General features: G+C 43.5%; 1 protein-coding gene across 4 annotated transcripts in view; it reads right to left on the bottom strand.

The window, feature by feature from the left end:
* dclk1a (doublecortin-like kinase 1a) overlaps positions 1 to 13,238 on the bottom strand; it is a 100,505-nt gene that overhangs the window by 42,418 nt on the left and 44,849 nt on the right. For all 4 annotated transcript variants that reach the window (XM_037547350.1, XM_037547348.1, XM_017717122.2 and 1 more), the window contains exons 4-5: positions 11,488 to 11,587; positions 2,363 to 2,467 (exon numbers count right to left, since the gene is read on the bottom strand). In XM_037547350.1, the coding sequence (XP_037403247.1) occupies positions 2,363 to 2,467; positions 11,488 to 11,587 (205 nt within the window). The remainder of the gene's footprint in view (positions 1 to 2,362; positions 2,468 to 11,487; positions 11,588 to 13,238) is intronic.

Genomic DNA, 13,238 nt, shown 5'->3' with positions numbered 1-13,238 from the left:
TATCTCACCCCTGGCTGGCTTCTGAAATCAGTGCAAAAGTATCCAGGTTCCTTCTAATTAGTGAAATCAGCTGCATTAAGATGCACACATTGCTGCCACAGGTGTTCAGTTGCATATGCACAGCTTTTAAAGGGAGATTCACTTGAAAGAGGCCCCGAATATTCTGCTGTAACTCCGGTTAGGACGACGCAATCTGAACCAAAAAAAATATGCTACATACCTCGACGTATGTATAATTGATTGCATTACTTGCAATGCTGGAAGTGATCTCTGTTTTCTGCCAGACACATGAAGGGGTATGGGGGTCTGCACCTGGAACCAGGTGCACCAGGTTAAACGTCACAACTGCTGACCGGTGCCTAATGCATCACTCCGACGCAGGGGCATCCCGGCTTGTTCAAAGCTCCACATACTGAGGATCTCATTGCATGTTGTTCGGTTCAGACTGCTTCATCCTAGAGAGAGTTATTACAGAATATTCGAGGCCTCTTTCGAGTGAATCACCCTGTATAATCTCCATAGAAAAGCAGTGCTAATACAATGCAATGCTCTGGAGCAGCTGCATGAGCTTAAGGTCACCATGTCCAACGGCAGTTGTTGGCTGGAGGGGAATAAAGCCCCCCAGCACTGGGCTGTGGAGCAGTGGAACTGCGCTCTCTGAATGATGGAGCTCCATTTAATAGCTTTGAGGTGGGTTGGAGTGCTGTTTGTGATCCAGAACCAATCATCCAACATCGGTACCTGATCTCTCTAATGCTCTTGTGGCTGAACACAATTAAATCCTCACATCTAGTGTAAAGCCTTCACTTTACTGCAGAAAAAGGTGACAAGCTCCTTTTTAATTACTCTTGATTTCACAGGAAGCACTGGACACACAGGTGTCTACATGCTGGTGGACACAGAGGTCTGTGAAAAGTCAGAGACTCTACTTGATTCATCTACTTTTGTGTCAAAATGGCCATTAAAGCCCAGTCCCATTTCTTCTTCTTACCCCTACCCCTTGTTTTTGAGTGTTGCCCCTCTGAACTGAGCTACAGGGCAGTGGTTGAGATCTTCCTCTGAAATGAGACCCTCTAATAAAAGAGCATCACTTCATTAACAGCTACTAGCGCCGCTCTGTAGGCGACCCTGCCCGTCTGCAGGGACAGCAGAGGAGGGGAAAGTTCAGCTCCTCACTGCTGGGCTTTAGTTACATTTAGGGATCATACGCCTTCAAAGAGGGGGGCAGTTATTTATTATCACCCCCCCTAATTCTTCAGTGATATGAAGCTGAAGTCAGAGATTCTCCAGGTTCTTGAGAATTTTCCCGTTCCACCTTAAATGGAGCAGCAGTTACTTTCTGGCGCTTCAGGTGTCAGAACTGCTGGACTATTTAAGGTGGAACAGGAAAGTTAGGTAGTTAGCTGCCGAGATATCAGCATGCTGTAAGCAATGTTTTTAAGCTTGTTATGAAGAAAAGGACCATAATACACTGAAACGACATTAAACTAAGATAAAACAGTGATTATTGCAGAAAATTCTTACATTTGTGGGTTTATTTCTCTTGTTCAGTGTGTCTCTGTCATTTTTCAGCAAGCAGAAAACATATTTAACAGAAAAACAAAAAACAAAAAAAAAGAAGCCTCAACGACTAAACATATTACCAGGAGGCTCCAAAGTTCAGTCCTAAAAGTCGATTGGGATTTTCTGCTTCTCACAATCCAAGTAATCCCAAACCCATTCAGTGATGCTGAGGTCTGGACTCCGGGGTGGCCAGTCCATTTTTCTGAGAGCCCATTTCCTCTTCTCTATAATGTCTTCTTAACAGCTACACGTCCTTTCAGACCCACAGCGCTGAGTCATCTTCTCACAGTGGAACGATGGACAGAAACACCTTTAGATGTTTTCAGATCTGCAGCAAAAGTGGAGCTTAATTCTCTCCCAAGATGAAAAACCGACGTACTGGCAGCTTTGGTGGTCTAGCAGGTCTTGCACAGATGTCTCCACATTCATAATGTTTTAAACTCTAGTTTTGCAAATTCCTGTTTTTTTTCCTTTGACTTCTCCTTTAATTAAGTGGATTATCTAATCCTGACAAATGAATAAGCGAATAGCTGTTTTATTTTTACTGGAAATTAAGCAAATGAAGGCGTGGTCTCTGACTTTTGCACAGTACAGTATAAAGGTTTGTGACATAATTTCCAAATAGAGTTCAGGCTGGTCAGTTAAGGGCAAATATCTTTTGTTATTAAATCACCAGGTTATGTAACTCATTCATTTGATTATATTTCAATCAAGTGTGAGTGGGTGAAAAAGCAATTTGGCGTAATACATGTGATGTAATTACTACTGAAACGCACACATACAGATGCTCATATCCTACCTGACCCAGTGGGGGACTTGCTGTGCCTGGTCAGCGTCACACTCCTGGGAGATGCTCTGCTCAAAAGACTTTTCCCATAGGAGGACGATTTCATCAGCCTGCATTCTGTTACACAAGAAGAGCAAGAACACGCAATTAACAGATAATCTGGCAAATAATGTTTTTCCACAACAGATTTACATCTTTAAAATGTAGTCACATCTCATTTAGATGACATAACAGCAGCCTTTTAATCACTTTAATTGCTTACTGGCACTCCTGGCCAACATAAGCAATAAAGGGTGTGAAAAAGTGACTGTTTACTGTTTATTGGCTTGGACTTGCTCACGAATCCTTATGAAAAACATTCTCTAAAGATGTAACAATACCACATACTGAACTGTAAAGCAGCAACCATGTGATGGTTGGATAGTGTAGTGGGTAACACCTCTGCCTTCTACACTGTAGACTGGGGTTCAATGCCCCGCCTGGGTAACCACCCTACACTATACCAATAAGAGTGCTTGGGCAAGACTCCCAACACCACCTTCACCTACCTGTGTAAAATGATCACACTCTTAAGTCACTCTGGATAAGAGTGCCAAATGCCGTAAATATTATAGTTTATTATTGTATTGTGACCAGCATGCCAGCTTGTTGCTAGTGCGCTATAATCATTAGCTGATGGCTGGAGCATCAGAACATTATAAGCAATGAACTTTTGCTTCAAATATTGTATTTTTATAATGTTGAGTGTTGTAATAATCAGAAAATAGAAACAATAACCTCATGTAGATGCATTTATGAGCCCAGGTGGAGACTAATGCCTATACCCGTGAGCTTGTGAAGCAAAGGGTTTAAAAGTTGCAGCAAAATTATGGAGCCAATAAAAAGCTTGAGACAAAACAGAAAGTGACAGTTAAGTGATGAAAACATTCTACATGGGTGTAAAACAAGGTGAAACAATAACACAGACGGCATGCAGCCCCTTCACCTCATCTTCTCACACACACACATACAGTATATCTGGTCCCAAGAGTTTGAACAGTGTGTTGCTTGCGGCTTGGGGGCAGTCGTGGGCTGTAAGGAACCAGTCTTGTGACCAGAAGGTCGCCAGTTTGATCCCCTGAGCTAATAGTAGACACTTGATCAAGGCACCTGACCCCCAACTGCTGACCGGGCGCTGTGGATAGGGCTGCCCACTGCTCCGGGCAAGCGTGCTCACTGCCCTCTAGTGTGTGTGTTCACTAGTGTGTATAGGTGAAATTTTCCAGCTCTTTCCCTCCCAGTGAGTTTACATTCAGCGTACCAAGAGCCAATTTCTGCCGCAGGGGTCCATGCTGTCCAGGGCATCCTCGCCATCTCCCACTACCTATACGGCACTGCACCGGTCCCCCATGCTGGACCTTGTGGGCGGTGTGCCCATATGGTCCCCCAATGTTGCCTTTTTCGGGCTGAGCCCGGCCAGGTTATGTGGGCTGCCCGGCCACTAGGAGCTCACCAAGGAACACTACCCCAAGCCTGATTCCAGAGGTACCCTCTCCCTGGCAGGGCACACGGTTTTCTGCGTGCCTTTGTCATGGAGGATTCATTCCTCATAGGTCTTCATTCCAGACCTGTTCGCCTTGAGAGACCCTACCAGGAGCATATCGCTCCAGACGGCTTCGCTCTGAAGATCCTCAGACCACAAAAGCCCTTCCGTCATATCAAGGGCCGGATCCAGGAAGGTTTGCTAGCTGCTGAAACTAAACATCTATAAATTTTACTGTAGTTGGAACAAAATCTTTTCCTTTTGTTTTTCAGTTTTTGACATAATTAGAAAGTACCTGTTGCCCTTTACATTGTTTGCAAATTCCGTGATGAACGGAAAACATTAAATGACCCAAAATTACCTGGTAAAAATTCTGGTTCCATTGACTTACATTAAAAGTAAAATGCGTTGTTCCTTCTTTTTAGCACATTTATGACATTTGGCAGACGCTCTTATCCAGAGCGACTTACAGTTTGATCATTTTACACAGGTAGGTGAAGGTGGTGATAGGAGTCTTGCCCAAGGACTCTTGGTACAGTGTAGGGTGTTTACCCAGGCGGGGCACTGAACCCCAGTCTACAGCATAGAAGACAGATGTTATCCACTACACTGACCAACCTTCTCCTATAAAGTTACCATTTTGGAGATACGAGGTTTTGTTCAGACAACAGCTATATGTACAGTATCTCCACCCATGCTTTGTGTGGCCCACTGTCAAATGCATATGCATGAGGGATAGAATTTTTGCATTTGTCCATGCACATGAGCCTTAAACTGCACATTTATACAAGTACACCAGTTGATACACAACAGGCAGGCACAAAGTGTCTGTTCTGTGCCAGAAACTGGCACAAAAAAAGATTAGTACACTGAGCTCTCAGTGCCATTATCCCAACAAAGAGAGTTTGCACAAAGCACTAAATGCAGGGCATCAACAACGGTGACTGATGTGTTATTTAAGATTTTTTTTTTTCATTGGGGTTTGTAAAGGTAGATTTCTCCTGTACTTTCAGTGCAGCATCAGGTTCTTTTTACCTAAATTTTCTCCCCTTTATCAATGGTGGCTACTGTATTATCATCTCTGCTAATGCTCACACATTGGCCTGACCCAAGGAGTTTGGTTGAATTTTTCCAATCCCCTGGAAGTGTATAGAAATATACTGTGAGACTGCAGCGCACAGACGTAATCGTCAGCCGGGGGACTCATCTAATCCCGCGTTTGATGAAAAACAGCTCCTTGTAGAAAGAGATTTACTTTGGACCCGACAGAGTCTGATCGCATCCCTACCACAGAAGAGCATTCGCTTCAAATAAGACTCTTAATCTTGCAGGGTCTGAAGGTGAAGGCTGGGTCTGCACCACACCGTATCTCCTGTTATTGCTCATAATGTATTCAAATATCATACTTTTCTGACTTTTTCTTGTTTTGTTTATTGCATCTGATTTGTTTTTCCCATTTGGCTTTTCGCAGCAATCACTTTGGGGACGTAATGAATTCAGATGAGAGCGCATTAAGTTTCTGACACCGTGTAAGACAGCAAATGTCACAGTCAATTAGGAGAGAAAGCCTGAAGGGCACGGAGTCACTCCGGATCTCCCAGAAGTAGCTGCAGACAGTTTTAACCCCCTGCTGACAGGCTACTTTGAGAGGCCTAATGCATCTTTACATGCGAGGCATTGATCACATCTCAAAGACTCCTGGCCTCATTCCTCAACCCTGCAGGTTACGTTGTGGATCACTAGTGTGGAGGTACATTATATGGCCAAAAGTATGTGGACACTTCTCCTAATCATTGAGTTTCAGCCACAGTGATTGCTAACAGGTACATAATATCAAACAAATAGCCAAGAATATGTCCACAGACAAACACTGGCAGTAGAATGGGTTGACCTGAAAAGCTCAGTGACATCATAGGATGCCACCTCTACCGCAAATCAGTTCTGCCCTGCTAGGTCTGCCCCGGACAACTGTAAGTGTTATTATTATGAAATGGAAGCACTTGATGAATCATGCGTCGCTATCTGATGAAGTCTGATGGACTATTTTGGGTTTGGTGGATGCCATGAGACACTACCTACTAGAATCCACAGTGCCAACAGTAAAGTTTAGTGGAGGAGGGATGATGGGCTGGGGCTGTTTTTCAGGGTTAGTTCCACTGAAAGGGTGATGTTAATGCAAAGACATTTTAGATAATTACTTAAATTTGCAAGCAGAATGACCATGTCCTTGTGCACAAAGCAGCTCCATGAAGAATTTTTGACAAATTTGGTGTGGAGGAACTCCAGTGGCCTGCAGGGCCCTGAACTCAACCCCACTGAACACCATTGGGATGAATTGGAATGTCGACTGCAAGCCAGGCCTCTTGTCCTCACCAATGTGCTTTTGACTGAATGGCCACAAATTCCCAGAGACACTCTCCAAAACTTTGTGGAAAGCCTTCTCAGCGGAGTGGGGTGTAGGATGGGATGTCTAACAAGCTCATATAGGTTTGATAACACTGGCCATACAGTGTATTTAGCTGTTGAGGCGTCTGAGTGCATTTCTGTTAAATATATGGTTTCATTTTTCCCTGATGCTGAAAAAGCAACAACTTGTAATTAAATGGCCCTTTAGACTGTAAGTGAAATAAACAAAGGGTGGTCTCTGATTTACGCAAAGTACTGTGGACCCTTTAGGTTTAAAGTATAAGGGGAAATGCTGTCATCGTGTGGACGGATGCACAGTATATCCTCCTATCCAAACCCCACGTCACTGGGGTGAAGTGCTTTGCTTCTTAAATGAAAATTATTTTATAACTTCAGAGGCAATATAATAATACACGAGTGCCAGCATGCTATAAGCGGTTGTTGTGTGGTCAGCAGTGCTGGACAGTAACTGAGTATCTGAGTAAATGTAATTGGTTTCTGTACTTTAGTATTTTTGGTGTATCTGTACTGAAGTTTCTCCGTTCTGGACTTTTTCCTTTCACTCCACTACATTTCAGAGTCTAATATCCGACTTTTTCCTCCTACATTTTGAGAAATCTGTCGTTCCTTTTGGTTTCTGTGTGTATAAAAACGTAACATGTCAAAACGAAAGAAGCGCAAAGCCAGAGCACCAATCAGGGCCCAGCGGTCACTTTGTTTAGAGCTGGTTTTGACCTGTTGGTCATACCGACCCAGTGCAGCACGCGGTTCAACGTCAGCGCAGCAGCGTAAAACTTTGGGAGAGTCTGTTCAACATAAATGATGAACTAACCTAACTTTGTGTAAATAGAGCTCAATATAGAAATATGTCCACATATGCAGTCGAGACTGACGCGGCTTTTTTCTGAATTTCTACAAACACCATTTCATTTTATAGTAAATGAGTTTGGGCTGGTTTATGTTTATGAACAGACGCCTACAGATCAACATAGTAAAGGAGCTCATCTGTGATCCTGAGTTTAAAGCCAGTTTTTATTCAACTTAAACTTGGAACTAAGTTGTAAATAAATCTGAAACTGAAACTTTGCTTGTGTGTAAAAAGTGATTTCAGAGCCACTCGGTTCTCCCTGATGGAAACTGTTTACCTTCAGTGTTTTGTGCTTCTGATCATTTTAATAGACGTCAGCGTCACTAATTAATGACGTTCTATTAAAAGACTGGTTTACCAAGAGAGACGCTGGAGGACTTTCACCTGAAATGAGTTCATGAAGCCAGTCTGGTTATAAAAATGATAACAGGACATCAGAGCCAGAATTACTCTTTTAGTACTTTTACTTTATACTTAAGTACATTTGAAGGGAAATACTTTAGTACTTTTACTCCAGTGGAGGTCTAAAGGGAGGAACTTCTACTTTTACTGGAGGAATATTTTACCTTGGGGGGTCTCTAACTCAAGGACATGGTTTGTGTACTTCATCTACCACTGGTGGCCAGTAATAAATGGGATTCCTATAGGGAAATGATAGCCTTCGCAGGCTGTCTGTTTGGCTCCATCAGTCTTGCCGTCGGCATGCTTCATATGTTCTGCGCGTTTCTGATCGTCAGAGCTCATTAGATGTTCATGTGGCCCCATGCTAATGCTTTTTTAATTAGGTTTCCCCCTATGATTGACTTCCTCTATTTTCCTAACACACCATGACATCTGACAGTTATTAAAAGTGACTGAAACAGAGTTGTGGCAGGCGTCAGAGTGGAAGCCTAGATAAGATGGTTGAGTGGCCACAATGTACTCTCCTGATTTGATTAAGTCTGCAGGGTGCAGTGCAAACTCTTCTGTTTTACTGTGTTTGAGCTGAAGAGGACTGTGGGGTAGTGGAGGACTGGGGGTGAGGATGGGACAATGAACATCCGTGCTGCTTCTGAAAGCTCTACAGCAGTGATCCTGCTGGACCTCCATCCACTGGAGCGTGGAGAGGGCAGAGAGACAGACAGGGCTGAGAGTCCAGCTACTCAACTGTGAAGCTGTTAAGCTCAGAAAAATGTGTAACCATCCTGAAAAGGCCTTTGGGATGAAGAGACAGATATCAGAGTCAGGAGAGGGAGAGAGGCGTAGCCAAACGGCTGGAGAGATGAAAGAAAGTGCAGGAGAGATGGGTACTTGGCACTTTCCTGACCTGTGTTGAAGAGAACTGGGGGCTGTGGTGGAGCTTTAGCCGGCAGGATATTTCAAACAAAAAAGATGTTTAGGAGCAAAATGATGTCTCTGTAGCCAAAACGATGCCAAAGGTATTCGCTCGTCTGTTTTTTTACACGCAGAAGAACTTGAGTGATGTCCCATTCTTAATCCATAGGGTTTAATATGATGTCGGCCCACCCTTTGCAGCTGTAACAGCTTCAACTCTTCTGGGAAAGCTTTCCACAAGGGTTAGGAGTGTTTATGGGAATTTCTGACCGTTCTTCCAGAAGCACATTTGTGAGGTCAGACACTGATGTTGGACGAGAAGGCCTGGCTCACAGTCTCCACTCTAATTCATCCCAAAGGTGTTCTATGGGGTTGAGGTCAGGACTCTGTGCAGGCCAGTCAAGTTCTTCCACACCAAACTGGCTCATCCGTGTCTTTATGGACCTGCTTTGTGCACTGGTGTGCAGTCATGTTGGAACAGGAAGGGGCCGTCCCCAAACTGTTCCCACAGAGTTGGGAGCATGAAATTGTCCAAAAAAAAAACACGTCTCCACTGCTCTAGAGTCCAGTGGCGGCGCTTTGCACTGCGCTTGGTGATGTAAGGTTTGGATGCAGCTGCTCGGCCATGGAAACCCATTCCATGAAGCTCTCTACGCTGTTCTTGAGCTGATCTGAAGGCCACATGAAGTTTGGAGGTCTGTAGTGATTGACTCTGCAGAAAGTCAGTGACCTCTGTGCACTATGCCCCTCAGCATCCGCTGACCGCTCTGTCATTTTACGTGGCCGACCACTTTGTGGCTGAGTTGCTGTCGTTCCCAATCGCTTCCTCTTTGTTATAATCCCACTGACAGTGGACTGTGGAATATTTAGTAGTGAGGAAATTTCACGACTGGACTTGTTGCACAGGTGGCGTCCGATCACGGTACCACGCTGGAATTCACTGAGCTCCTGAGAGCGACCCATTCTTTCACTAATGTCTGTAGAAGCAGTCTGCAGGCCGAGGGGCTCGGCTTTATACACCTGTGGGCGTGGAAGTGACTGGAACACCTGAGTTCGGTGATTTTGATGGGGGGTGAGGACTTTTGGAAATATAGTGTATATGTCCACTGACTCATATAAAGTGATGTTTCTAATGATCTCACTCACAAACTGCATCCAGGAAAACGTCTCATCTGTATTTAGATTCAGAGCCAAATCTAGCAAGAACATATTTGTCTAAACCTCATTAGCCGACTGCACTGCTGCTTGTTATTATATAGATATTGCGTAATTAATTGGGCTATAGTAATGCTAACGAGAGGTAATAGATAGCACTCGGAAGGAATAAACAATTCATAAATATATCAAATATCTCACAATCTGACCCTCTACTGCACAGATTATGACAGAAATCAAAAAAATATTCAGTTTACTTTTCCTGCTTGAGATGATTCTTAATTTTTTTTTTTACGAACCCGAATATTAAATTAAAAAACAATACAGAAATGTGTGCCGGAGAGCTTTTGGAATAACTGACGGCCTCAAGGCAACATCGTGTGACAAGAGAAATGATACAGAGCCGTGTTCTCTAAAGCGGTGAGACCTGCCCTGTGGCAACACAAGACCTTCTAGGCAGCAAACACATTTCTGCAAATTCTCGTAACAAAAATACTGACACTGGACGTTAAAAATGTGTCCACTGAGAGACAGAATGACCAAGTATATATACATTTTATTGACTTACTCAAACTCCTCCACTTATTGTTAACCCTATTGTTGTCTTTAAGTACATATAACTTTATTATACAGTGAGGAAAATTAGTTTGTTGCCCTGAGGAAACATATAATATCAGGTGATCTCATTGTATGCTTTGAGATTTTTGCCACATATACAATCAGGATTAAAGATAAAGACACAGATTCTGAGAAGGATGCATATCTTAATATGGGCATAAGCTCTGAATACTTAATTGATTAAAAAAAAAAAAAAAAAAAAAAAAAAAATATATATATATATATATATATAATTTTTTTTTATTATTATTTATTTATTTATTTTATTTTATTTTTTTTACTGTGGGACTGCAGTTTGAGCTAATTCAGTGGAATGTTCCGTATTGATCAGATTTTCGATTTAAGATGTTTTCATTAGGCAAGATATGTTTTCTGCGCAAACCCTGCACAAGAAGTAGGAGACCATGAGGAGACTATGAACCTGATGCAAGCCGAACCAACATTTGGGAAATTATGGTGTTGGTTCCTGCAGTTTTCACACAAATATTCCAAGCTTTATGTCGAACAGACTTTGCTGAGATAGAGCAACAGTGAAAGTTGGCTTTTCAAAAGGCCCCTAACTCCATACACACTTCCACAAACTGGGACAGCTGCTCATCAGAGTGTTCCCATTATTTAAGCTGGGAGGAGCAGCAGCGGCAGCCTGGCTTTGTCTCTGCACTCGCACTCTCGCGCACACACACACACACACACACACACACACACACACACACACACACACACACACAGAGCTTGTGTGGGGTTCACTGAGGGATGCGTGCCAGGACCACACGCAGCTGCTCATTTCCTGACCTGTCAAAGAGGAACAGAGGGGAGCAGAGCGGCAGTGGAGCCACTGGAGCCGGAACTGATGGAGAGACCAATCAGAGAAAGAAGTCTCACCCAGCACATGTGGGTAGAGATGAAGACCGGCTTAATGGACCTACACATGAGCACAATACATGGCTTGGAGTTGGGAACTAATTGGAACAAGGCTTTCATTCTCCTGTTGAAAGTGACGGTGTGGAGTGCAGAGGAGGGCAGGAACGGGCTGATAGGGGGGACAAAGAGATCAGACATGGGTAGAGGGAGGCTTTATCCCACACACAGCCCACGCTGATGAGCTCTAAGTATGCCTGAAGTGGAAGGACGGGCTTCTGTTTTGTTTGAAATGAAGCCAGAGAGAATGGAGGGAAAACGCTCAGGTGTGCTTTTATTTACATTTACTGCCACAGAAGTGAGGTGATGGAAAAAAAGCATGCAAATGCCCCTCACCGCTCTCGTCCAGAAGGAAGTCGTCCTGGTAGCGGAACTTCTCGGGTCCGCACGCGATGAATATGTCCTCATCGCCAAAGAAGTCCTGAAGGCAGGTGACCTAGGGTGGGACAAAGAATCCGATTTTCATCAAGTACCCATTACACAATTCACAACAGAACATCAGTGTACTGAAGAATCGTAAGAGCCAACGAAGCCTTTGGCTGCAATATTTCAACACCCAGAGTCAGATGGCAGGCTAAAGGCCACCGCAACGTGTAGCGCAGCATCGAGAAGCATCACTTTATCTGCTTTGTCTGCTAGAATACCAGCAGACAAAGCAGATAAAAGCCAGTTTTACACTGAATAAACGTGTCTGTTTACCTAAAAGACTGGCTGCCTTTCAAATTTCAAGCCACATGTGATCTACTGTGGCTTACTACGATCCCAATATTGCTTTAATTGGATGTATTAATTGGAAATTGCTGCGGGGGACGTTGTCACGCACTGAGAAACTGAACAGTCCTTAGAGCCATGGAATACTGGCGTGCATCGACATGGAGTGTCGGTGCCAGTGGGCGTAACTCCGTTAAAAACAGTAGTTTCAATGGTTTTTGGACGCTGCCTGCCATGGTGCATCCAGTAGGGGTGAACGCTACTGGATTTAAATAAAGCTTAATGAACACATAATGTGGCCAATAGTATGCGGACACCTGATCATCACACCTATATGAGCTCGCTGGACATCCTACTCCAAAACCAATATGGAGTTGGCCCCTCCCTTGTGGCTACAACAGCTCCACTCTTCTGGTAAGACTTTCTACGAGTGCCCATTTGTGCCCATTCAGTCAAAAGAGCATTCAGGCATCAATGTTGGACGAGAGGGCCTACATTTCAATTCATCCCAAAGGTGTTCAGTGGGGTTGAGGTCAGGGCTCTGTGCAGGCCACTGGAGTTCCTCCACACCAAACTCCTCAAACCATGTCTTTATGGAGCTGCTTTGTGCACAGAAGCACAGTCTTGTCAAGGGCCATGCCTAAACTGTTGCCACAAGGTTACAGCATAAGTAGTATTAATATTATTTAAGTAATAATGGGCCTCGCCAAAACCGTGAAAAATCCCTCCTCCACTGAACACAGGAGAAGAGGAGAGATGAGGACTGAATCTGAATCTCATGCCAAATCATTTTCAGGTTTATTTTACCCATCTGGACAACTTACTGCACATATTGCACTTTCTGTTGCCCCTATTGCACATCTTGCACACCTGGACACTTTGTTTCAGTAAGGGTATATGCACATGTTTATTCAGTACTGTCATTATATGCTATTATATATATATTATATATTATTCCACTGCCTTTCTCATGTCAGGTTATAGATCTTACTGCAGATTTTTGTATATTTCTATCTGTATTTATGCCTGTAGATGTGTTTTTGTGTTTATTCTTGTTTTTATATAGTTTCATTCTAATTATTATTACTGTCCTGTGTTGTGTGACTGATACTGGGTTGCTAAATTTCCTTCAGGATCAATAAAGTATCTATCTGTCTGTCTGTCTGCCTGTCTGTCTGTCTGTCTAACTATCTATCTATCCTGCTATGCCAACTATCCTTACATAAACCACAGTAATCTGGTATTTTTGGTGCTCTATACTGCACAATCTTTATTAGACCTACATGAAAGCTTTTGCAGGGTGGTGCATGGCTTCGCCTGACGCCCACACACTTCACACCCCCTTAAACAAACGCTGTGGGCAACACACATGCCGA

This window comes from Pygocentrus nattereri, chromosome 18, assembly GCF_015220715.1.
Source record: "Pygocentrus nattereri isolate fPygNat1 chromosome 18, fPygNat1.pri, whole genome shotgun sequence".
Taxonomy (NCBI): domain Eukaryota; kingdom Metazoa; phylum Chordata; class Actinopteri; order Characiformes; family Serrasalmidae; genus Pygocentrus; species Pygocentrus nattereri.
This window is presented reverse-complemented; position numbering and strand designations above follow the sequence as displayed.